This window comes from Oncorhynchus kisutch, linkage group LG20, assembly GCF_002021735.2.
Source record: "Oncorhynchus kisutch isolate 150728-3 linkage group LG20, Okis_V2, whole genome shotgun sequence".
NCBI lineage: Eukaryota > Metazoa > Chordata > Actinopteri > Salmoniformes > Salmonidae > Oncorhynchus > Oncorhynchus kisutch.
This window is the reverse complement of record NC_034193.2, coordinates 19,008,869-19,034,980: the sequence shown is the minus strand read 5'-3', so window position 1 is coordinate 19,034,980 and position 26,112 is coordinate 19,008,869. Positions and strand designations below refer to the sequence as shown.

Sequence of the window (26,112 nt, the reverse complement as noted above, 5' to 3'; positions counted from 1 at the left end):
GGTCATGTTTTGGCGGACACACGACTCGACCTTCGCCTCCCAAGCCCGTTGTGAAGTTGCAGCGATGAGACGAGCTCAAAAAAGGTGGTAAAATACACACAAAATAAAGATAAATGAAACATCTGTTGTTCATCTGAAAAAGCACCTAGTCCTTGAGAGTCAAATAGATCTCTAAGTGTAAATAAAATGTTTTTACTCCATTGGGAATACAACAAATTACATGAGTGTGTCTCTCATTGCTAATGTCTGCATAGACAGAACATTAGAAACGAATGGGCCATAATGAAATCTATCTTGTTTCAAGGGGATAACAAACAAACCGCGTAAAGAACAAGTTTCTCCTCATTTGACCGCCAATCTGTGTCACTACTAGGATCTATCTATATTGGAATTGCTCGTGATACAAAAGCCCAGTGATAAAATGTAACATCCGGAACACCTCACCCAACAGCAGGCTTGGGTCTTTGTTAAGTCGATCATTTGATTATTTGTATTTTGCTATTCTAAGATTGCACTATGAAGCCTGTCCTAGTATCCTGATAGTAGACACAGCAGAATCATAGAGATAATAAAGTTCATAAGGGGAAACGCATTCATTTTAATTACAGAAACGCAAGACTGGGAAGCTAATGAGGACTGAGTCGTCTCTTTAAATCACATTCAAACTTGTTTAGAAAGGAAGTATATGTCTTTGTCACAATCACTTCCAGACTCTTGTAAATGTCAATGCCCAGATATCTAAGGTCTTCAACATAAGGTATACCAGCTATTACAGAGTCATTAGAACTGTTAAGGGACAACAGTCCAGACTTTAGCCAGTTAATTTTCTATCCCGAGAAGATACTAAATGTACTCAATAAAAATGTTGTTTAAAACAAGAGGACATCATCTTCATACAGCGAGATAAAATGGGAAGAGACATTCATGATAATTGGTTCTATGGCATTGGGTTGCCATACGGCTCGGGCAAGAGGCTGAAGTGAGAGAATGAGAAGCAACAAAGAGATGGGGACAGAAGCTCTAGAGATGGGGACAGAAGCTCTAGAGATGGGGACAGAAGCTCTAGAGATGGGGACAGAAGCTCTAGAGATGGGGACAGAAGCTCTAGAGATGGGGACAGAAGCTCTAGGGATGGGGACAGGAGCTCTAGGGATGGGGACAGGAGCTCTAGGGATGGGGACAGGAGCTCTAGGGATGGGGACAGGAGCTCTAGGGATGGGGACAGGAGCTCTAGGGATGGGGACAGGAGCTCTAGGGATGGGGACAGGAGCTCTAGGGATGGGGACAGGAGCTCTAGGGATGGGGACAGGAGCTCTAGGGATGGGGACAGGAGCTCTAGGGATGGGGACAGGAGCTCTAGGGATGGGGACAGGAGCTCTAGGGATGGGGACAGGAGCTCTAGGGATGGGGACAGAAGGAGGAGCAGTTAGTGCCGGTAATCACCATTGCGCAAGAGTTGGCGTACAAAATCAGATTGATATATTTAGCACACAAGCCCAGATGACCTAGTGCGATCTGTAGGTACTCTCATTCTAACCTATCAAAGGCTTTTTCTGCATCTAACGGTAAGATGTCAGGGGAATCATTTCATTCTGGAGCAAAATGTATCACATGCAATAGTCAACTTCCATCGTCTGATGCAAGGCAATCCTTAACAAATCCTGTTTATCCCCATCGATTAGATTATCCAAATACTCATTGACGGCGTGCAAGAACCTTTGAGAATGGTGTACTTACGTTGTGACAATTTGCTACGGTTTGTATTTATTCACATGCTGCTTTACATTCTTATGACATATTGTCCACTTTTCATCCTGTTTCTCTCTGTCTATATAGCTGGTGTTTAGTTTCTGCGAGAAGCTATTTGGCCTGCTGATAAAGGACATCGAGGCCATGGACCCCAGCATCCTCAAGGGAAATGCAGGCTCTGGGAAGAAGCACAATGTACATGTACCTCCAGCATCAACCCTCTCATGACCTTTATTAGTCAGATTAGCACCATTCCATGTTACATTACATAGGACTATTCATACACTATAACTAATCATAACTACTTAGAAACTCAGCAAAAAACCAGAAAAGTCCTCTCACTGTCAACTGCGTTTATTTTCAGCAAGCTTAACATGTAAATATTTGTATGAACATACAAGATTCAACAACAGACATTCCACAGTCATGTGACTAACAAATTGAATAATGGTCCCTGAACAAAGGGGGGGGGGGGGGGGGGTCAAAATCAAAAGTAACAGTCAGTATCTGGTGTGGCCACCAGCTGCATTAAGTAATGCAGTGCATCTCCTCCTCATGGACTGCACCAGATTTGCCAGTTCCTGCGGTGAGATGTTACCCCACTCTTCCACCAAGGCACCTGCAAGGTCCCGGACATTTCTGGGGGGAATGGCCCTAGCCCTCACCCTCCGATCCAACAGGTCCCAGACGTGCTCAATGGGATTGAGATCTGGGCTCTTTGCTGGCCATGGCAGAACACTGACATTCCTGTCTTGCAGGAAATCACGCACAGAACGAGCAGTATTGTCATGCTGGAGGGTCATGTCAGGATGAGCCTGCAGGATGGGTACCACATGAGGGAGGAGGATGTCTTCCCTCTAACGCAAAGCATTGAGATTGCCTGCAATGACAACAAGCTCAATCCGATGATGCTGTGACACACCGCCCCAGACCATGACGGATCCCACACCAGAGTACAGGCCTCAGTGTAACGCTCATTCCTTCGACGATAAACGTGAATCCGACCATCACCCCTGGGTGAGACAAAATCTCGACTCGTCAGTGAAGAGCACTTTTTGTCAGTCCTGTCTGGTCCAGTGACGGTGGGTTGTTGCCGGTGATGTCTGGTGAGGACCTGCCTTACAACAGGCCTACAAGCCCTCAGTCCAGCCTCTCTCAGCCTATTTCAGACAGTCTGAGCACAGATGCAGGGATTGTGCGTTCCTGGTGTAAGGCAGTTGTTGTCATTCTGTACCTGTCCCACAGGTGTGATGTTCGGATGTACCGATCCTGTGCAGGTGTTACACGTGGTCTGCCACTGCGAGGACGATCAGCTGTCCGCCCTGTCTCCCTGTAGCACTGTCTTAGACGTCTCGCAATACGGACATTGCAATTTATTGCCCTGGCCACATCTTCAGTCCTCATGCCTCCTTGCAGCATGCCTAAGGCATGTTCACGCAGATGAGCAGGGACCCTGGGCATCTTTCTTTTGGTGTTTTTCAGAGTCCGTAGAAAGGCCTCTTTAGTGTCCTAAGTTTTCATAACTGTGACCTTAACTGCCTACCGTCTGTAAGCTGTTAGTGTCTTAACGGCCGTTCCACAGGTGCATGTTCATTAACTGATTATGGTTCATTGAACAAGCATGGGAAACAGTGTTTAAACCCTTACAATGAAGATCTGTGAAGTTATTTGGATTTTTACCAATTATCTTTGAAAGACAGAATCCTAAAAAAGGATGTTTCTTTTTTTCTTGAGTTTATTATAGTTACACTAGCTATACAGTAGTTATTGTGTATACAACATGGTGATGTAAGCCACACCGAAGGTGCTAGCTAGTTAGTCAAGTAAATTCTCATAGAAAACGTGTGGAATTCTCTGTCCACTCCTAACTGTCTTCTATCTCCGTGGTCTTTACAGATTGACATTGGCTTGTTGCTGGGCAACAGCCAGGTGGTTTTCGAGAAGGCAGAGAGCTCCTCTCTTACCCTCATTGGTAAGTGTCATCCTCGGCTTGCTCTCGTGGAAAACGCTGTCTTGTATTAAGTGACTACAGCAAATGTATATAGTCTCACTCCATTACGGTATTTGTAAATCACGGTTGTGTATATCTGACAAGTTGGTCCGCTCAAAGCGTAATAGACCCGGGATATTAAGATGTAAACAAATTAGGCTTGATATTTCCATAATGAACCAAAGTGGATGTGTTTACAAGGCTAAGCTAAGTGACACTCGGTCTCACTAAACCACCCTGACTGACTTTACCAGTTTGTGGCATGTGCTTGTTGTAACCCAATACGACCCCAAGGGGGCACCCTGTCCACATTTTATGTTTGGCTATCCTCTCCTTGCTTTCAGTTGTTTTGAGTGATGAAATTGAGATGGCGAAAGTTTCCTCGAGAGGAAAGTGTCATTCATTCAGTGGCATGTAGAGTACATGTTCTTCATTATGTCTTTGATGGACTATTTAGTTAATACATTAAAAGCTTTTGCACCATTCCCCATCTATGAGCTGCCACTGGTGCTCGGTTTACACACATACAAAACACGAATAAAGAAGAAAATGTTAAATGGATGAGAACCTGAGGTTAACAAAGTATTTAACCCTTTTTGTGTGTTTGCCTTTCTGAAAATCAAGGGAAAGCAAAGACCAGAGAGTCTCGTCAGTCCATCATCAACCCAGACTGGAACTTTGAGCGCATGGGCATCGGTGGCCTGGACAAGGAGTTCTCTGATATCTTCCGTAGGGCCTTCGCCTCTCGAGTCTTTCCTCCAGACATCGTGGAGCAGATGGGTGAGCTCCTCTCTGTTTCTGTTGGTCTTTCTCGTCCTCCTGATCTTTCTCAACAGCAGTTTCTCTTTCTTGACTTTCACTCAATCCATTGTATTCAGTCTTATTTTCACACATGCCTGTTCTCTTGCACACTCAGTTTCTCGCTCTCATACTTGTACTTTTTATAGCTCTCTGTGTATTTTTCTCTCACCGCATCCCCCCGCTAACCACTTTTCAAGGTCCCAGTGAGCCTGTGTTCCAGCCTAACGTCAGACAGACTGAACCATTAGCCACTGGGAGGGGAGGGAGGGGGGGAGGGAGGGAGGGGGGGGGGGGGGCAGGACAGCCTGCCAAACCAAATCACACAATCGGTCTCTGGATGAAACACCATGATATGAATAAGACTCTCTGTGTTCTGATGGCATTGGTTTTCAGACCAATACTACTGCACATTGTGATACAGTCTCAAAGAAGTGGACCGAATGGGGATACTATTATTGGACTGACATTGTAGTTTCAGACTTTTCTCTTTGTTTGACAACACTACTGAACACCAGACTACCGGTGAACTAGTTATTTTAAAAATGAATTGTCTCACTCACTCGGTTAGGCCCAAGGGGCGTCCATTATTGGACAGACAATGTAGTGTCCTCTCGAGATGCTGCTCTCATTCGTCAGTCGTCCATCAGTTATGACGCATGCATCCATCCCCCACGAAATAATCCTTGCATGCACTGGTAAATAGTTGTTTGACATGTCTCAGATTACGATGCTGATTCCCATCACTAAAGAATGGTTCATAGTGAAAGCAAGTCAGGTGCTCTTCTGCGTCATACACACACACACACACACACACACACACACACACAGAGAGAGCCCAAGTCCTAGCCTCGTGGCGTCCAGTGTGAGTGCGAGAGATGACCTTAAGCAGGGCGGCTGGGTGCTATGGGGTGCAGGAGTTGGCCCCTGGCTGTGGCCAGCTGGCTGGTCTAATGAGATGGCGAGCCCTGATAGAGGAGAGTCTAAAGGTGAGGGTGTAATTGGGGAGTGTCAGGGAGCGCAGGTGCTGAGAGAGATGATCATAGGGGGGAGGTGTGTGTTTGGTGGGGCTCTCACTCTCTCCATGTCTCCTCACACTCCCGCAAAAGTCAGGAAGACTGCAAGGGATCACACACACACACACACACACACACACACACACACACACACACACACACACACACACACACACACTATAATGGTTTACCTGGAGCCCCTCCTCACTACCCCTGTCTGTCTCCCCTTCAGCACGTATAAATGACAGGGGCGATGTCTATCTCTGGCCCCTCGATGAGTCGGGAGCAAATGTCACTAAACAGGTGCAAAAAGCTACTAGGACCAATGCAGTCTGGGTTTCAGTCTAGACCCAAAACTGCTCCAAATTGGTTGGGTCTAATCACAAGACTTGATCTTTATAAGAAACACACCACAGAGTCAACTTGTAGTGAATCATAGCAGTAAATACAGTAAATCTAGCTGATTCATCAGTTTTTTCCTGCTCATTCTCACAAATTGAACTTGTGAACTTTAAATACCTTGGGAATGTTTCATATCTGGATGTGACATATGAATCAGGGATGAGATCGGACAATGACTTTAAAGCAAAAGTCACCTCAAACACAGTGCATTGGAGAAACAGCCAATGGAAGCATAGAGTGCTAAAGAGGCCTAAGGACTTTCCCCACCGACTTTGATACTATTGTGACACACACAAACCATTCACACTGACTCTGATACGATTGTGACACACACAAACCATTCACGCTGACTCTGATACGATTGTGACACACACAAACCATTCACGCTGACTCTGATACGATTGTGACACACACAAACCATTCACGCTGACTCTGATACGATTGTGACTCACACAAACCATTCACACTGACTCTGATACGATTGTGACACACACAAACCATTCACACTGACTCTGATACGATTGTGACACACACAAACCATTCACACTGACTCTGATACGATTGTGACACACACAAACCATTCACACTGACTTTGATACTATTGTGACACACACAAACCATTCACACCGACTCTGATACGATTGTGACACACACAAACCATTCACACTGACTCTGATACAATTGTGACACACACAAACCATTCACACTGACTCTGATACGATTGTGACACACACAAACCATTCACACTGACTCTGATACGATTGTGACACACACAAACCATTCACACTGACTCTGATACGATTGTGACACACACAAACCATTCACACTGACTCTGATACGATTGTGACTCACACAAACCATTCACACTGACTCTGATACGATTGTGACACACACAAACCATTCACACTGACTCTGATACGATTGTGACTCACACAAACCATTCACACCGACTCTGATACGATTGTGACACACACAAACCATTCACACTGACTCTGATGTGTTTCTTTTAACGTTTTTGTCTGTGTCCCTCCCTGTCAGGCTGTAAGCACGTGAAGGGCATCCTGTTGTTCGGGCCTCCTGGCTGTGGTAAGACTCTGATGGCCAGGCAGATTGGGAAGATGCTGAACGCCCGCGAGCCCAAGGTGGTCAACGGCCCTGAGATCCTCAATAAGTACGTGGGAGAGTCCGAGGCAAACATCAGGAAGCTGTTCGCCGACGCAGAGGACGAGCAGAAGAGGGTGGGAGGGAAATATCATAAACACTATGTGACATAGATAAAAACTCAGTAAGATGCGTACACACAAACACACACACACACACACCAGTAAATCAATTGTGTATGTCATTAAATCCACCCAGTACCTTCACTGCAATTACTCATGTGGTTATCAAGCACAACATACCTGATAACAAGTCAATCAAATAGATGTCATACTAAATGGATTCCTTATCCTGAGGCCAATATGCAGCCTACTCCACGAAACACAGATAAGCATCACACAAATCCTCACGGAGAAGCTAATTTCTCCTGCAGAAGATTGATTTGCCCTTTAAAGAGGCATATTAGTAATAATAACGGTGGAAAAGTCAGTGGGTTTCTCCATACTGGGGGACAGTTGTGTATTGAGCCCCCATGGTGACGCCGGTGTGACAGTGACGGCCTCACTCCTCGCCACCTAATGAGTTGTTGGGTTATCTCTGCCCCCCTCTCTGTCCCCCTCTCTCACCTAGCCCACAATAAGCCCAGCTCCACACCTGCTTTAAATGCTACGTCTGGAGACTGACAGGGCCAGAGATGGACAGATAACCCCCCACCCCGCTCTCTCTATCTCTTACTTTCAGTCTCTCTCACCTCGCTCTCTCTTTTTCTCTCTCTCGCATTCTCTCGTATTCTCTCGGTCTCTCTTTTTCTCTCTCTCGCATTCTCTCGGTCTCTCTTGGTCTCTCTCGGACTCTCTCGGTCTCTCTTGGTCTCTCTCGGTCTCTCCCTCATACCAACTCTCTCTTTCTCTCTTTCTCTTTCTCTGTTTGTGCGGACTTTGTCCCTCCATGGTAGAGCAGAGGGAGGATGAGGAGGCTTTGAAAGGTTTTAGATTTCACTCTTGTCGCACCAAGGAGAATTTAGCCCAGAACAGCCTTAGCTGCGAGTGGTAGACAGTCTAAATACTCTCCTAAGTTAGCACTGCATTGCCTGTGTGACCACAGCATACTTCCTCCTGCTTCATTCACCCATATCTCTCTTATTCCACAGCTGGGCGCCAACAGTGGGCTGCACATCATCATCTTTGACGAGATCGACGCCATCTGTAAGCAACGTGGCAGCATGGCAGGCAGCACAGGTGTCCACGACACGGTGGTCAACCAGCTGCTCTCCAAGATAGACGGAGTAGAGCAGCTCAACAACATCCTGGTCATAGGTAAACCACACATACATGCACATATTCATACGTGCGCATGGAAACACAGACACGCATACAGTACCAGTCAAAAGTTTGGACACACCTACTCATTCCAGAGTTTTTCTTTATTTTTACTATTTTCTAAAATATTATTTCTTAAGAATAATAGTGAAGACATCAAAACTATGAAACAACACACATGGAATCATGTAGTAACCAAACAAAGTGTTAAACAAATCAAAATATATTTTATTATGGCCTCCCGGGTGGGGCAGTGATTAAGGGCCAGCTGTGCCACCAGAGACTCTGGGTTCGCGCCCAGGATCTGTCGTAACCGGCCGCGACCGGGAGGTCCATGGGGTGACGCACAATTGGCCCAGCGTCGTCCGTGTTAGGGAGGGTTTGGCCGGTAGGGATATCCTTGTCTCATCGTTCCCCAGCGACTCCTGTGACGGGCCGGGCGCAGTGCACGCTAACCAAGGTTGCCAGGTGCACGGTGTTTCCTCCGACACATTGGTGCGGCTGGCTTCTGTGTTGGATGCGCGCTGTGTTAAGAAGCAGTGTGGCTTGGTTTGGTTGTGTATTGTAGGACGCATGACTTTCAACCTTCGTCTCTCCCGAGCCCGTACGGGAGTTGTAGCGATGAGATAAGATAGTAGCTACTAACAATTGGACACCATGAAATTGGGGAGAAAAAGGGGTAAAAGAAATTCTAAGGGTGGCAAAGGGTGGCTGTTTGAAGAATCTCAAATATAAAATCGATTTTGATTATTTATTTTTTAAACACTATTCCATATGTTCTACAACTTTTGACCGGTAGTGTTCGCGAATGTACACACACACACACACACGCACACACACAGTCCGGGTCCAAATACTTATGAATACACAGCAAATTTAAGATCAGAATTTTAACACCCATAGTGTTACATTTAACACTTTCTTAGTGTGTGTATGTGACCCACTGAAATAGTGTTAAACCAACACTTTTCAAAGTGTTGATAAACTAACACCCTAAGAGTGTTGGATCACGAGTGTTGCAAATTCCGACTTATAGATGCACTATGCAGATTTTTTTTCGCCATTTCCTTGTTGCAAAAATTCTAATAGTTCGCCTAATTTCAGTTTATGTACCAAAACAAGCAATAGTGTAGAGAATCATTGTACCATCTTAACTGCTATATATTATCCATAACCAGAAATATTGTATTTTCAGCTGTTTGAAACTGGTGTACAAACCTGAAAGTAAAAGACCCAAAAACTAAACTTTAAAATGGAAAACGTAGAAATAGCGCACATAGAACAGATCAACCACTTATTAGACTTGCTTTCAATGAGAATGACAAAGCTATAATACACATTTCTATGTGGATTTTGTCAGGTCGCCCAAAAAGTGACAATGCATCTTTAAAAGAACACTTAGTTGTGTTAAAGTAATATTTTGGGATGTTTTAACATTGTAGGATGTAGAGCCTCATTGACATATTTCCCAGCATGCCTTTCAAGTAGATGTTAGAGATACCGACCCATGAATGTGTGTGTTAGTGACGGAGGCATGGTTTTTGCAGTCAAAAACGTATAGTTCTGAAACCTTCAAGTGAATGTGTTTGAATTAAAAGTAAAACATTTATGACCATATATTAGACATTTCATAAGGCCTTTAGTTATGGCCTAGTTCTTCCCTAACATTTGTATTTGTATTTATTATGGATCCCCATTGCCAAAGCAGCAGCTACTCTTCCTGTGGTCTAGCAAAATTACGGCAGTTATACAATTTTAAAAACATTACAATATGTTCTCAGTTTTCACAACACTGTGTGCCCTTAGGCTCCAACTCCACCACTACCACATATCTACAATACAACATCTATATGTGTGTATAGTGCATATGTTATTGTGTGTGTGTGGACACATGTGTCTGTGCCTATGTTTGTGTTGCTTCACAGTCCCCGCTGTCCCCGCCATAAGGTGTATTTGTATCATTTTCTTTTATATCATTTTACTGCTTTCATCAGTTACTTGATGTCCATGTAGTCATGGCTCTGTGTAGTACTGTGCGCCTCCCATAGTCTGTTCTGGACTTGGGGACTGCGAAGAGACCTCTTGTGGCATGTCTTGTAGGGTATGCATGGGTGACATTCAACATGTCAATACCTCTCATAAATACAAGTAGTGATGAAGTCAATCTCTCCTCCACTTTGAGCCAGGAGAGATTGACATTCATATTATTCCTGTTAGCTCTCTGTGTAAATCCAAGGGCCCAGCCGTGCTGCCCTGTTCTGAGCCAATTGCAATTTTCCTAAGTCCCTTTTTGTGGCACCTGACCACACAACTGAATGGTAGTCCAGGTGTGACAAAACTAGGGCCTGTAGGACCTGTCTTGTTGACAGTGTTGTTAAGAAGGTAGAGCAGCGCTTTATTATGGACAGACTTCTCCCCATCTATATTGTATCAATATATTTTGACCATGACAGTTTACAGTCCAGGGTTAGTCCAAGCAGTTTAGTCACCTCAACTTGCTCAATTTCCACATGATTTATTACAAGATTTAGTTGAGGTTTAGGGTTTAGTGAATGATTTGTCCCAAATACAATGCTTTTAGTTTTAGAAATATTTAGGACTAACTTATTCTTTGCCACCCAATCTGAAACTAACTGCATCTCTTTAAGTGTTGCAGTCATTTCAGTCGCTGTAGTAGCTGCCACGTATAGTGTTGAGTCATCCGCATACATAGACACACTGGCTTTACTCGTTAGTAAAGATTGAAAAAGTAAGGGGCCTAGACAGCTGCCCTGGAGAATTCGTGATTCTACCGGGATATGTTGGAGACGCTTCCATTAAAGGACACGCTCTGTGTTCTGTTAAATGGGTACCTCTTTATCCACAATATAGCAGGGGGCGTAAAGCCATAACACACGTTTTTCCAGCAGCAACTATGATCGATAAAGCCAAAAGCCCCACTGAAGTCTAACAAAACACTGAAGTCTTACATTGTGATCTGATGATCCTGGCTCATGTGCCATATCAGATCTGCAAGTCACAATATGCTGGCTAGTGAAATGATTTGTTATTCCTATTGGAATCCAGCCAGAGGGAGGATATTCAACAATTTGAACTTTTTTTATCACTGACAACCTGCATTCAGAGCGACTGCTATGGTGAAGAGCTTGTCAAACAAGACTACCTCAACCATCGAAACTGGAACAACCATCTCTGTAACAGTTGCAAAAAGTCAAACTACTTGGATTCGTTTTGAAAAATCAAAGTTATTTATCTTTTGTTTAGTATGATTAAGGCCTAAGGGGGTGCAGTATTTGGACAAAATACCATGACTAAGGGCTGTTCTGAAGCACAACGCAATGCAGATTCCCTGGCTACATTCCATAGCTGTGGTATATGGTCTGATATACTGTACCACGGCTGTCAACCAATAAGCATTCTGGACTCGAACCAACCAGTTTATAAGATCAATTAATCAATAGGGGACACTACAAAAATGAATGAATGGCGCGCAACAAGCATGATTGCGCGTTAGATGACGCCTTATCAGTATGGTTGAGTAGTATGTTGATATTTGTTGCTTACTGCTTACGTTTTTACTAAACAGTACTTTCTAAAATAGTATGTAGTAGGGCCACAGTCTGCTTGACTGACCGGTCGAGTTGTGGTCTGAGAAGATGAGCGGGATTATCTGAGCTATGCCTTTCTTGCCCTCTTCTATCTCATCCTCCTTCTCCCTCTATCTCTCTCTCTCCTTCTATCTCTCCCTCTGTGCCTCTAAGGAATGACCAACAGGCCGGACCTGATAGACGAGGCCTTGTTGAGACCAGGCAGGTTGGAAGTCAAAATGGAGATCGGTAAGAAAGCACAACGTAGTACACCACAAAGCATCCAACCTAACCGAAGACCTTGCTTAATTTTTGTTAGTTCACTGTATTCCGGTTTTAGTTTGTTTTCAGGTAGTTTCTTTTCTTCTGAGAAAGACATTGTTATTCATAGATGTTGTACCTTTTTACCCGACAACCAACAAAACACCACCCAGACATTTCTACTGTTCCAGGTCCATCTCTTGTACAGTATGCAGTTACGCGGTTTTAAAAAACACAGATATATACTTGCTATATTGTATTTACTTTGCCATCATGGCCTTTTTTGCCTTTACCTCCCTTCTCACCTCATTTGCTCACATTGTATATAGACTTGTTTATACTGCATTATTGACTGTATGTTTGTTTTTACTTCATGTGTAACTCTGTCGTTTTATCTGTCGAACTGCTTTGCTTTATCTTGGCCAGGTCGCAATTGTAAATGAGAACTTGTTCTCAACTTGCCTACCTGGTTAAATAAAGGTAAATAAATACGAGACGTTTCCCCTCGTGCTTCCTCCCCCAGGTTTGCCTGATGAGAAGGGGCGTGTCCAGATCCTCAACATCCACACGGCTAAAATGCGTCAGTTCAACCTGCTGGGCAGCGACGTGGACGTCAGCGAGCTGGCCGCCGAGACCAAGAACTACAGCGGAGCCGAGCTGGAGGGTCTGGTCAGAGCTGCCCAGTCCACTGCCATGAACCGACACATCAAGGTCAATATCACACACAGGCGGCCATTTTCATTAGCCTAGATCAACCCTCTTGGTTGGAGAGCTAACATCCTGAAGGTTTTTCAGTCCAACCCTGATTTAGCACATCTGGTTCTAGTTATTTGCTGCTCGCCAAGACCTTAAGTAGCCATTTCAGATATATTAAGTTAGGGTTAGACTGAAAACCTACAGGATGTTAGATCTCCAGAAAGAGGGTTGGGCAGCCCTGGCCAAGATAGAGGGCGTTTTTCTCTCCTCTTCAACATCAACTCTACAACTGACCATCTTTATGCGTTAAGAAGCTGTAGGTCTCGTAGTTATTTCACAATCAGTCATGAGACAAAGTGCTCCCTCAGAGCGGAAAGGTCAGACAACTCTTGTCTGGGAGGGAGGGAGAAAACGAGTGATAAGGACAGAGAGAGACAGAGGGGAGGGAGCACTCCAGCCATTCCACCTGTGTAAGCCCTTGTCTGTCCATGTCATCACCCTCTAATATGGTCCAGGAGTGTGGTGGGGGGGGGCAGACCACTTAACAGACTACCACCTCGCTTAATCTGGCCGCGTGCGTGCGTGTGTGTGTGTGTTAAATCAGTAAGACCTAAAAGTCACTATTTGCTTGTCATCATTACAGGACTAAATAAAGGTAGATACTATCAATGATTAGCTTGAACATTTTGTCCACATTTTGTCTAATTAATCTAGTGTCAGGGTTTAGCATTAAAGTTAGTCGAACAGTTTGTTGATAGTTAGTTGAACATCTATTAACCGTCTGTATTGGACCATCCTAATAACATCCCTCTGTCCCCCTGCAGGCCAGTGCCACCGTGGAGGTGGACCTGGAGAAGGCTGTGAATCTGCAGGTCCACAGAGATGACTTCCTGGCCTCGCTGGACAACGACATCAAACCTGTGAGTAGACCCCTTCCGTCCTCCATCTCTTTACCTTTCTCCAGACCCCTCTCTTTACCATTGCCTAGATCCAAAAGTCCCCCTCAACATTTGGACTTACAAAAATGTCATCATCCACTTGTAGTTGATGGCAGTGTCCACTATCCACTATTTTTTATCATTTTGAGATATTTTTAAGAAGTGATTTTAATAAGGGACCCTTTCAGGCTATGGATGGTTAAGTGCAAGGGTCCCCACTTACATTCAGCCGTGGGACAATTTTTCTTTGAGTGCATGGTCGGTCGGTTGGCCGGAACATAGTTATAAATCATTTGTACACTGCAAATTGACCGCAGTAACCCCAAACAGATATAGTATTTGACAAAAACAGAATCTTTTCAAACCTTGATTACATTTGGAAGCGATCACATATGCCTCTCTATTTATGCGTGGGAATACTTGGGAACAATTTTCCTTCATTAAAATCACTTTGAACCCATGTCCTGGTAATTATACAGTCTTAATATTCAAGAACAAATGTTTTTGCGAAAAAAACTTGGGGGGCCAAATAAAATCCCCCGCAGGCTGAATTTGGCCAGCGGGCTGCCTATTTGGGATCCCTGGTTTAGTGGATCTGACTCTCTCTCTCTCTCCAATGGCCAGGCTTTTGGTACCAACTCTGAGGACTATGCCAGCTACATCATGAATGGCATCATAAAGTGGGGTGACCCGGTGACTGCTGTGCTGGATGATGGGGAGCTGCTGGTGCAGCAGACTAAGAACAGCGACCGAACACCGCTGGTGTCTGTGCTCCTGGAAGGTAACACACACACACACTTTTACATTTGAATCAGTTAGCAGACAATTTTATCCAGATCGACTTACAGGTAGTGCATTTATCTTAAGGTAGCTAGGTACAACAAGCACATTTTATTTAAACATTATTTAACTAGGCAATTCAGTTAAGAACAAATTCTTATTTACAAAGACGGCCTACCCCGGGAAAACCCTCTCCTAACCCGGATGACGCGTAGCCAATTGTGCACCGCCCTATGCGACTCCCGATCACGTCGGGTTGTGATACAGCCCGGTATAGAACCAGGGTCTGTAGTGACACATTAGACCACTGCGCCACACGGGAGCATCTCACAGCATCTCACATAGTAGTTCAAATTTCCCTCAGCAAAGCAGCTCTGAGCAAAGTCAGTGCATGTAAGAAAAGCAATGACACCAACTGTTACAATGTTCTATAGTATATCTATAGAATATACTATATAACATTGTAACACATCTATAGAATATACTATAGAACATTGTAACACATCTATAGAATATACTATAGAACATTGTAACACATCTATAGAATATACTATAGAACATTGTAACACATCTATAGAATATACTATATAACATTGTAGCACATCTATAGAATATACTATAGAACATTGTAACACATCTATAGAATATACTATAGAACATTGTAACACATCTATAGTATCTATAGTATCTATTTTTTACCCCTTTACTGCTAAAAGGGACACCAGCATGAAGATGATAAAATGAAGATATATAAAAAAATACATTTTCCAATGTTTGGCATTATAAGAGCTGAAAGATATATTTAAGCATACTGATAAATGCAAATATTTATTCTAATAATCATATTATCATTAAGACTTCCTTTGGTTAAAAATACAGGATAGTGGTATATATAGTATCCTGTTTTCTCTCTCTCCTAGGTCCCCCCAACAGTGGAAAGACGGCCCTAGCTGCTAAGATCGCAGAGGAATCCCAGTTTCCCTTTATAAAGATCTGTTCTCCTGACAAGATGATCGGTCACTCCGAAATCGCTAAGTGCCAGGCCATCAAGAAGGTGAGGAAAGGGTTTCACACACACACATACCTGTGTCAGTACCTGTGTCTTGACCACCCTTAACCCTCTTTGTTCCAGATATTTGAAGATGCCTACAAGTCCCAGCTGAGCTGTGTAGTGGTGGACGACATTGAACGCTTGCTGGGTAAGGTCCTGCTTGCATTGTGGTTACACTGTTCTCCTTTTCGTTTCTTTTTTTAAGTATCCTAAGTTCAGGGTTGTAACATACAGTAAACACTGGGCAGTTTGCTTAGGATACAGACCTTCTTAAAGAACCATGTGTTGGAAAACCATGCTCTTATATTTTCCACCCAAGCATCACTTTGATGGTAAAAGACCACAGATCATTGAATCACGAGGTCAGAATATTTATTCAAAATTCTTGTTCTCTCTTTGTGCTTTGGTGTCCTTGTTCTCAGACTATGTCCCGATTGGCCCTCGTTTCTCAAACCTGGTCCTTCAAGCTCTGCTGGTTCTCCTCAAGAAACCCCCTCCCAAAGTCAGTATTCTGTGAACTTTGGCACTTACTTGAGAGTGTGTGTGTGTGTGTGTGTGTTTTAGTCTTAGCATTTAAATGTTTCTGTGTATGCTCTAGTCGTTATTTTGCCAGTGACAGACAGATGTCAGCAGATCGTACTGATGCCCTCAGTAATGCAAGTCATTTCCATGCAGAGTGAATCAAAGTGTATCATAGTTGTGGGACAGTATACATCTTTACCCCTGTGTTTCTGTGTGCAGGAGCTATATCTCCTGAATGTAAGACACTACCACATTTAAGGCTGTAGGCCTATGTTCAGCTGTGAACGTTTGTCAATGAGTATGATAATGTATTGGTCCAGGCAGGCTGTTGTGCTGGGTGTGAATGGGAGCCGGGGCTGCTTCTCCAGGCTTGTGAAGCTCCAGGCCCAGCGGGGTGCCCGGCCCGGGTGAGGCCAGGGGAGGCCTGCCTCGAGGGGGGGGGGGACAACAGAAGAGAATGGGCTCTGTGAGAGAGCCGGGGGGGTGGGGGGACAACCTGGCAGCACCGCCGCCTGTGTGGTACCTCATCTGCATGCATGGGCACACCCCCTCCGCACAATGGGGGGGGGCAGCCCATAATCCTCCTCTCCTCTGGCCCTGAACGAGCGACTAGGGCCTCTGGGGAAAGAAACTATCCACTTTCCTGATTCAGAGTCACCTAGACTTAAGCAGCTATGTAGAGGTGGTTGACCGTGGAGAGGCTGACAGACTGACCAAAATCAAGCTTGATAAAAATACAAAAGGTTGATAAAAATCCACAAGGCTCATATTAGGCAGTAGGGGCCCCACCTTTTCCAGACAAATGTCCCTATACCCATTGATGTTGATGATGTGAAGCAAGCCATTTTGAAATGTGTTTGATACACTTCCGTACATGATATGGTACAGGATGCCCTGTCTGGCACTGAGCTTAATTTCCTTCTCCATCATGTGTGTGTGCCCCCCCCCCCCCCCACACACACACACACACACAGGGCCGTAAGCTGCTGATCATTGGCACCACCAGCAGGAAGGACGTGCTGCAGGAGATGGAGATGCTGGACGCCTTCAGTACCACCATCCACATCCCCAACATCTCTAGAGGAGAGCAGCTGGTTGAAGCCCTGGAGGTAGACACACACACACAGACACAGAAATGGATGTTCCTCGCACTCCGGTTTTAAAGTTGTGATAAGTAGTGATGGATTTGTTGCGTGAGCTTTGAAACTGCTTCTGTGTCTGCTGTAGATGCTGGGGAGTTTCCAGGAGAAAGAGCGGGCAGCCATTGCCAAGGCTGTGAAGAGCCAGGCGGTGTGGATCGGCATCAAGAAGCTGACGATGGTCATCGAGATGGCGGTGCAGGTGACAGAGACAAAGCCCTGGTTTTTATTCCAGCCCAGCACTAACCATCAAATAATCACCTAACCGTTGCCTTCTTCAATCTGTACCACGATTAGCGGGTTAAGATGTGTTACTGCTGGGCTGGAACAAAAGCCTGCACACACCCTTTAGCTCTCCCAGAGCGTGAGTTGGAGAACCCCGGTCTAGACAACCACAGTCTTGGGAGTCACAGATGGAATCTCGTCTGGTTTCAGTCAAAACAACCTGCTGTTAATTACGACCTTTCATTAAAACCAGGATTCAACAGTGATTTTTGTGGTGAGCCCCAAAAATGTCATCGCTATAGTTCCCGATCATTCTCTGCATACTTCCCTGTCTTATGTGTTCACATGCTCTGACTAGTAGAGGGATACCACACATAAAGACCACATCGCAGCTTGGAAATGTCTTATCTGCTGTTGTGAGGGTTGTTACTCTCTTAGGCCCTGTCTAACTTCCTCATAGAGGGGTGCATGTTTTTGTTATTGCCCAGCGCTAACACACCCGATTCAGCTAATCAAGGGCTGGAAGATGACTTGAATTGGTTGAATCAGATGTGGTTCCCAAGGACCAGGGTGTAAAAATCCAGTGCAAGTGTTACTACTGTATAGTAGTAACCGTAGTTTACGGTATGTGGCTGTGGTGTGCTTGGTTGTATGGTCTCTGGTCGCTTGTCCATGTGGCTGCTGAATGCCGTGTAGCCTAATTGCTGTGGTATGCACTAATGCAGCCATGTTGAGTTGGCACACCGACACACACGCACAGCTCCCTCCCTCCATCCAGGAGAAGTATGAACGAGTGTCTGCCGAGACATGCTGCACACAGACTCCCTGCTCCGCCGACGTGACACAAACACACACACACACACACACACGTCTTCAAATCCTGTTTCCTCAATAGAAAAGCATGAACTCGAGGTCAGGTCTGAAATTCCACATATTTTATGTAACTCCGTTAATCGTGTTCAGTCCAAATCAATCATATACACTGAGGCCAGTTTATTAGGTACACCCATCTAGTACCGGGTCGGACCCCCCTCCAGAACAGCCTGAATTCTTTGGTGCATGGAAACGTTGCTCAGTTGGTAACAAGGGACCTAACGTGTGCCAGGAAAACATTCCCCACACCATTACACCACTTTACACCACTTCCACCAGCCTGTACCGTTGACACCAGGCAGGGTTACGCCATATCATGACTCTGCCATCAGCATGACGCAGGATAGCAGGAACTGGGATTCCAGGGGATGTTTCGCCACTCTTCAATTGTCCAGTGTTGGTGATCGCGTACCCACTGTTTTTAGCTGATAGGATTGGAAACCGGTGTGGTCGTCTGCTGCAATAACCCATCCGTGACAAGGACCAACAAGTTGTGAGTTCCGAGATGCCGTTCTGCATACCACTGTTGTACTGCACCGTTATTTTCCTGTTTGTGGGCCGCCTGTTAGTTTGCACAATTCTTGCCATTCTCCTTCGACCTCTTTCATCAATGAGCTGTTTTCACCCTCCCGAGTGGCGCAGCGGTCTAAGACACTGCATCTCAGTGCAAGAGGCATCACTACAGTCCCTGGTTCGAATCCAGGCTGTATCACATCCGGCCGTGATTGGGAGTCCCATAGGGCGGTGCACAATTGGCCCAGCGTCGTCCGGGTTTGGCCGTGGTAGGCCGCCATTTTAAATAGGCAAGTCAGTCAAATTCTTAACTGACTTGCCTAGTTTAATAAAGGTTACCCACACCCACAGGACTGCCGCTGACTGTATGGTTTTTGTTTGCCGCACCATTCTCGGTAACCCTAGACACTGCTGTGCGTGAAAAGCCCAGTCGGACGACTGTTTCTGAGATACTGGATCTGGCTTGTCTGGCACCGACAATAATACCATGCTCAGTCGCTTAGGTCATTCATTTTTGCCCATTCTAACTGTATGGGCAAAACTGAATGCCTGCATGCCTGTCTGCATGCTTTAAATAGCAAGCCACAGCCAGGTGAAAAATGTTTGTGAACAGGGTGGTGTACCTAATAAACTGTGCACTGAGTCTATATCTCCATCATAAATGGAGAAGACGACCATAGTTGAATGCTACCACATATCTGCATTGTTACGTAACATTGTTTCTGTGAGCCCCTCACTCACACCTTCCCAGCCAATTACAGACAGTTTGCTGTGCTGGCCCCGGGCCTGTACTTTTCGACACGTTTATAGGAAAGGAGGCTATGTAGGCCAGTGTATGGACATATGCACAGAGCGCTAACGTGTGTGTCTTCCAGATGGATCCTGAATACCGAGTTAGTAAGTTCTTGACCCTGCTGAGAGAACAGGGAGCGTAAGTAGAGCACTATTCTGTTCTGTCCCCAATCTCACACCAGCTAATTCTTGTGTAGTTGGTTGACTGTTTAATCCATGTATATTTCCTTCCCTTCCCACAGGCTGGGTTCTGACAAGCACATAGCCATCTAAGCCCATGGTGGAGCTGCATTGCCCAGCAGTAACTGCCTCTCACAGTAAGTGCTTGAACAGAGGGTAGAGCAGGGGCGTGTTAGAGTGGGTTTGGAACAAAATGAGCAGATTCTTTCTCTTCCTTCCTGCTCTTCTAACTCCTCCCACTTTTTTTATTCTGTCTTTTACCCTCAGTGGGCGAGGAGTGGAAGCCCGGATGCGGCCGGCAAGATGGAGTGAGCGAGAGATTTTATATCTCCGGCCTAATCTGGCCATCGCAAACGCTCGCCGCGTAAATCGCTGTACCGTGTGTTTCCATGGCAACTCGATCGACCAGCGTCGTCCTCCTTCCTCATCAGCACTACTTCTTTGTGTGTAAACTAAGTCTGTAATTGTTATTTCTGAAGGCAAAGTGTTGTGATTCAAATGACACTCTATTCCCTGTATAGTGCACTAGGTTCTGACCAGATGTCTATGGGCCCTGGTCAAAAGAAGTGCACTGTATAAGGAATAGTGTGCCATTTGAGATGCATCCAAAGTGTTGTGATTTGTGCTGCTAGCACTCCAGGGGATTTTATGTATAAAAATCAAATGTATGTTTATAACTAAACATGAGAAAAGTGTATGCAACACCATGTACACTGAGTGTATGAACCATTAGGAACACCTTCCTAATATTGAGTTGCACTCCCTTTTGCCCTCAGAACAGCCTAAATTTGTTGGCGCATGGACTCAACAAGGTGTCGAAAGCGTTCCACAGGGATTCTGGCCCATGTTGACTCCAATGCTTCCCACTGTTGTCAAGTTTTCTGGCTGTCCTTTGGGTGGGGGACCATTCTTGATACACATGGGAAACTGTTGAGCAACAACAACAAAAAACAGCAACGTTGCAGTTCTTGACCCACTCAAACCAGTGTGCCTGGCACCTACTACCATACCCCGTCTAAAGGCACTTAAATATTTAGTCTTGTGCCATTCAGAGGGTGAATGGGCATCTACACAATCCATTTCTCAAATGTCTGTCTCAAGGCTGTCCCAAATCCTTCTTTAACCTGTCGCCTCCCCTTCATCTACACTAATTTTGAGTGATCCTTGCTTTCACCTGGTCAGTCTGTCATGGAAAGAGCAGGTGTTTATAATGTTTTGTACTGTGTATATGATGACCTATTTGAGTTTGATGCAACTCCAACATTGGGCATGATGCATTTGACAAAGCAATTTTCAAATTGTATACATAACTGACCAGTCAAACTTCTCTATAAATGCATCATATGCTGAATATGCACAACATAATGGTGAAACTGATTAATTGCAGCATGTATTCTGTGTGTGCTCTAATATATTATGTGCTTAGATTTTATAATCATTCCAGGAAATGATGGTTCCAAGCCTTACTCTTAACTCTACTGACACAGGACCAAAGTATCACAGCAGTCTGTTTTGTGAATAATTGCTATGAATTAATAATAATGTTACTAATATTGATTCGCTAGTAACTGGAAAAAGTGATTCATTTTCAGACCCAGACCATTTTAGAAGGAAACTTCTCCCCAACCACTCACACAGACACACGTGTGCGAACACACATGATACTGTTGACAGGTTTTTTTTCTGCATTGTGCTGTTCTCTGTGAAGGATCTCTGGAGACCCTCTGGCATGCCTTTGCATTTTAGAAACACTTAAAATAAGGATCGTGTTTTGTGTAGGTTTACCCTGGTGTGACTTTTTGATAAACATGTTCATCTCAATATTTTCGGCTCTATTCACTCTCTGATTCAAAAATGCTAATTAGCATCAAAGTAGACATCACGCAAAACTTCAAATCCCTGCACGTCATCTCTAGCAGGTGCGTTTGTTAACAGGTATTGGGTCAACGTGCATAAGACAGTTTACAGAATTGTCAATTTAAAGACATGTAAGTGTTTGGTCCCATGTTTCATGAGCTGAAATAAAAGATCACAGAAATGTTCCATATGACAAAAAGCTTATTTCTGTGCTGGGTACAATAACTGACCAATCTAAAATGTTCAGTTTTGTCACAACACAATGCCACAGATATCTCAAGTTTTGAGGGAGCGTGCAATTGACATGCTGACTTCAGGAATGTCCACCAGAGCGGTTGCCAGAGAATTGAATGTTCATCAATGTCGTTTTAGAGAATTTGGCAGTACACCCAACTGGCCTCACAACCACAGACCACATCGTAACCACTCCAGGCCAGGACCTCCACATCCGGCTTCTTCACCTGGGGGATCGTCTGAGACCAGCCACCCGGACAGCTGAGGAGTATTTCTGTCTGTAATAAATCCCTTTTGTGGGGAAATTGTCTGGGCCTAGCTTCCAAGTGGGTGGGTCTATGTGCAGTTGTGAAATCCATACATTAGGGCCTGATGAATTTGTTAAAATTGTAACTCAGTAAAACCATTCATTGTTGCGTTTATAAAAATAAATAAAAAATTGACTTATTTAACTAGGCAAGTCAGTTAAGAACAAATTCTTATTTTCAATGACGGCCTGCCTGTTCAAGGGCAGAACGACAGATTTGTACCTTGTTAGTCCAATGCCCTAACCACTAGGCTACCACGCCGCCCCAGTATACATTTAGCTAACATATAGTTAATCCAGAGATTCTTAACTTTGCCTCAATTTGGCAGTCTCGTCCAGATCATCATGGCACATTTAGTTCTTCAAGATAGCCACATTAGCTGCTAATTGGCATTTCATTTTGGGGGGGTAAATACAGGCAAATATATTGATGAAAGTCACAATTATCAAAACATCACGCCAGGTTAAGCCTACACGAAACACACCCCTAATTTTTTGTGTTTCTAAAACCAATAATTATTGGAAACATTTCCCTGTTTGACCTCTAGGTTTAATGGGTATCGAATTGTATTAGTCACATGCGCCGAATGCAACAGGTGTAGACCTTACGGTGAAATGCTTACTTACGAGCCCCTAACCAACAATGCAGTTTTAAAAAAATACAGATAAGAATAAGAAATAAAAGTAACAAGTAATTAAAGAGCAAATAATCTGGGTAGCCACTTGATTAGGTGTTCAGGAGTCTTATGGCTTGGGGGTAGAAGCCTCTTAGTCCTAGACTTGGTGCTCCGGTATTGCTTGCTGTGCGGTAGCAGAGAGAACAGTCTATGACTAGGGTGGCTGGAGTCTTTGACAATTTTTAGGGCCATCCTCTGACACTGCCTGGTATAGAGGTCCTGGATGGCAGGAAGCTTGTCCCCCGTGATGTACTGGGCCATTCGTATTATGACTCATACTGTGGTACTCTATTGAGTGTTTGCCCCCTAAAATAGAAGGATAATGTTGATATTAGACACTATTGCACCACCTCTCACCCCATTTGTGTGCATGCCTAACAAACTTCCATTTACATACAGTAGCTACAGTATGCAGTTATTTTTTTCCCAGATAATCACAAGTCAAGTACCCGTTTATTAGGTACACCATCTAGTGCCGGGACCCCCCTTTTGCCTCCAGAACCACCTGAATTCTTTGGGGCATGAAAACATAGCTCAATTGCTATCAAGGGACCTAATGTTTGCCAGGAAGACATTCCCCACACCATTACGTACCCACCACCAGCCTGTACCGTTGTAAACAAGCAGGATGGGGCCATGGACCCGCCTGTTAGCTTGCACGATTCTTGCCATTCTCCTTCGACCTTTCATCAAAGTCGCTTAGATCACTCGTTTTGCCCATTCTAACGTTAAATGGAACAGTAACTGAATGCCTCGATGCCGGTCTGCCTGCTTTATATAGCAAGCTTGGCCACGTGTCTGTAGGAGCTAACCATTTTTGTGAATGGGTAATGTACCTAATAAATCAGCCACTGAGTGTATATATGTATATTGACCAGATCTATACATTATTTGCTGTGACCAGGGCGCCCTTTGTCCAAAATCTGTAAGAAACGTTTTATGGCAAGTTGCAATTGTATTAATGAAGATTTCGTACAGTACTCTTCTGAACATTTTTATAAATATGTGTATAATTGATTGATGCTGCAGATGCAGTGGTAATTTACTTGTCATTCACCTATTATCAGGGGGAAATGAGATGGACCGAGACAAATTAGACATTTCACAGATGTGTCCTAGAGCAGATTGAGACGTTCTGATTTATAGTATTGAAAGGATTGTACGATGGATAACTGTATCACAGTTGGGAACACCATCACAGCTTGCCATGTAAGAAATTAGTTCAGTAGTGTTATGTGCAATGCCCATATACATGATTTGGTAAGGAAACGTAGAGGAATCGATGCCCACAAACTGCAATGATTAGAAAAGTACCTCTGTCTAAGAAGCAAAAGCATGAGCCAATCATTTGTTCTTCAAATATATAATCTTAGTTCAGTCATACAGATATATACATTGTATAATAAATTATATTTATAAAAACATAACATTTTCAGATTATAAAATAAAAAGGGAATTATTAACTTTAAAACCTTTGTACAAAACTTTGGATGTAGCGGTGAGGAAAGGAAGGAACTGAACACAGAAAGGGCCCGTGTAGGGAGAGCCTTTTGGAGGGTGACGCAGATACTAAGCTATGTCACAAAGGGAGGAGTCTACACTACCTAGGTAAGTTGTATTTTTGTTGTTAAATATAATGAATAGGAAGCACGTAGGACTGTCAGAACATGTTGTGTGGAAACCTCTCACAGGTTCCACTTTTGTGAAGCCAGCATGCCTGCCTGCCATCCCTCTAACCCTAACACCCGTCACTGGAAGCAGCACAAACACACATTCACCTTCACTGACATTGGCTATGTCCCAAAACACTAAGTAACCCCCCCCCCTACCCTCGTCTCCTTAATTTGTTTCCCACAGATACTTCAAATCTCTGAACAGGATTCCACCATATTGCTTCTATTGTCAAGACATTTCACATCAGTGGCAATCCAGGGAAGGAGATGAGGAAACAGGCCTATTGAAGACTATTAGGACACTTTCTGCTCTCTCCCCTCTGGTCTCCACTTGTCATCACATTTCACTGGTGAGAGAAGGGTTTAGCTTAGACAAGGACTTCACAGTATTATGAGGAACATAATGAAATGGACTGTCAGTGTGTTGGATAAATTATCTCATTGTCGTAGTATGACTGCTATGAGTAGAATAATTCATTAGCATTAGGCCTATTGCAAGTGCAAAATAAACTGATGACGAATGAATCCAATAAAGTCTCATACTTGAACCCTACCTGTTTGTTGTGAATGTTTTGTTCTATATGACATTTAAGCAATGAGGCCCGAGGGGTGTGGGATATGGCTAATATACCACGGCTAATGGCTGTTCTTATGTACGACGCAACGCGGAGTGCCTGGACACAGCCCTTAGCCATGGTATATTGGCCATATATCACAAACCCCAGAGGTTACTTATTGCTATTATAAACTGGTTACTAACATAATTAGAGCAGTACATGTTAAATACATGTTTCGTCGAACCCGTGGTATACGGTCTGATATACCATGGCTTTCAGCCAATCAGCATTCAGGGCTTCAAACCACCCAGTTTATAATTCATTATAATTTCCTCAAATACTGTAAATCTGTCTTGTTTCATACTCAAGGGGAAATTACAGCAAAACGTCTCTGATCTGAATGAGATGAACAATCTCAGTTGTGTTACTGTATGTTAGAACGTAACTGGTTAAGACAAGAAGAATGCATTCTCTCTCATAAATAGCAATAGCCAACGTTTCACTACCTCTAGACAGTTCTTGTTCAGCTGAATAGTGCATACGTGCAGAAATGTTCGTTAGTGGAAACGAGTGTGTTTGTTTCCTGCACATGTCCCCTCCTGCATACCACCTCCAGTCCTGGCCCATTGCTAATATTTCAGAAATGTGGGGCTATAAAATCAGGCTCTAGCATATCTTCCAGGCATCAGGCATCCCAGCCAGGCGACAGCTGTAGTTCAGTATCAGTACAGTGTGCAGGGGTTGGGAAAGAGGAGATTTCATCAGCTCAGTAGTTTAGTTTAGGAGGGAAGGGTCCAGTAACAGCCACTCAGTAGTTAAAATGGTAGGTTCCTGGGCTGTTGCTGTGTGTTTAGTACTGTTGGAGAGTTGGTTTA

General features: G+C 44.2%; 1 protein-coding gene across 2 annotated transcripts in view; it reads left to right on the top strand.

The window, feature by feature from the left end:
• The window catches only part of LOC109865404 (vesicle-fusing ATPase), a 46,876-nt gene extending 24,901 nt beyond the window's left edge, over positions 1-21,975 (top strand). For both annotated transcript variants that reach the window (XM_020453545.2, XM_031799411.1), the window contains 17 exons: positions 1,837-1,944; positions 3,646-3,721; positions 4,364-4,519; positions 6,994-7,193; positions 8,207-8,372; positions 12,137-12,211; positions 12,747-12,934; positions 13,744-13,839; positions 14,482-14,638; positions 15,558-15,691; positions 15,770-15,836; positions 16,111-16,190; positions 17,185-17,319; positions 17,438-17,551; positions 19,836-19,891; positions 19,995-20,069; positions 20,200-21,975. In XM_020453545.2, coding sequence (XP_020309134.1) covers positions 1,837-1,944; positions 3,646-3,721; positions 4,364-4,519; positions 6,994-7,193; positions 8,207-8,372; positions 12,137-12,211; positions 12,747-12,934; positions 13,744-13,839; positions 14,482-14,638; positions 15,558-15,691; positions 15,770-15,836; positions 16,111-16,190; positions 17,185-17,319; positions 17,438-17,551; positions 19,836-19,891; positions 19,995-20,025 — 1,839 coding nt within the window. In that variant the 3' untranslated portion in view covers positions 20,026-20,069; positions 20,200-21,975. The remainder of the gene's footprint in view (positions 1-1,836; positions 1,945-3,645; positions 3,722-4,363; positions 4,520-6,993; positions 7,194-8,206; positions 8,373-12,136; positions 12,212-12,746; positions 12,935-13,743; positions 13,840-14,481; positions 14,639-15,557; positions 15,692-15,769; positions 15,837-16,110; positions 16,191-17,184; positions 17,320-17,437; positions 17,552-19,835; positions 19,892-19,994; positions 20,070-20,199) is intronic.
• Positions 21,976-26,112: the final 4,137 nt, after the last annotated feature.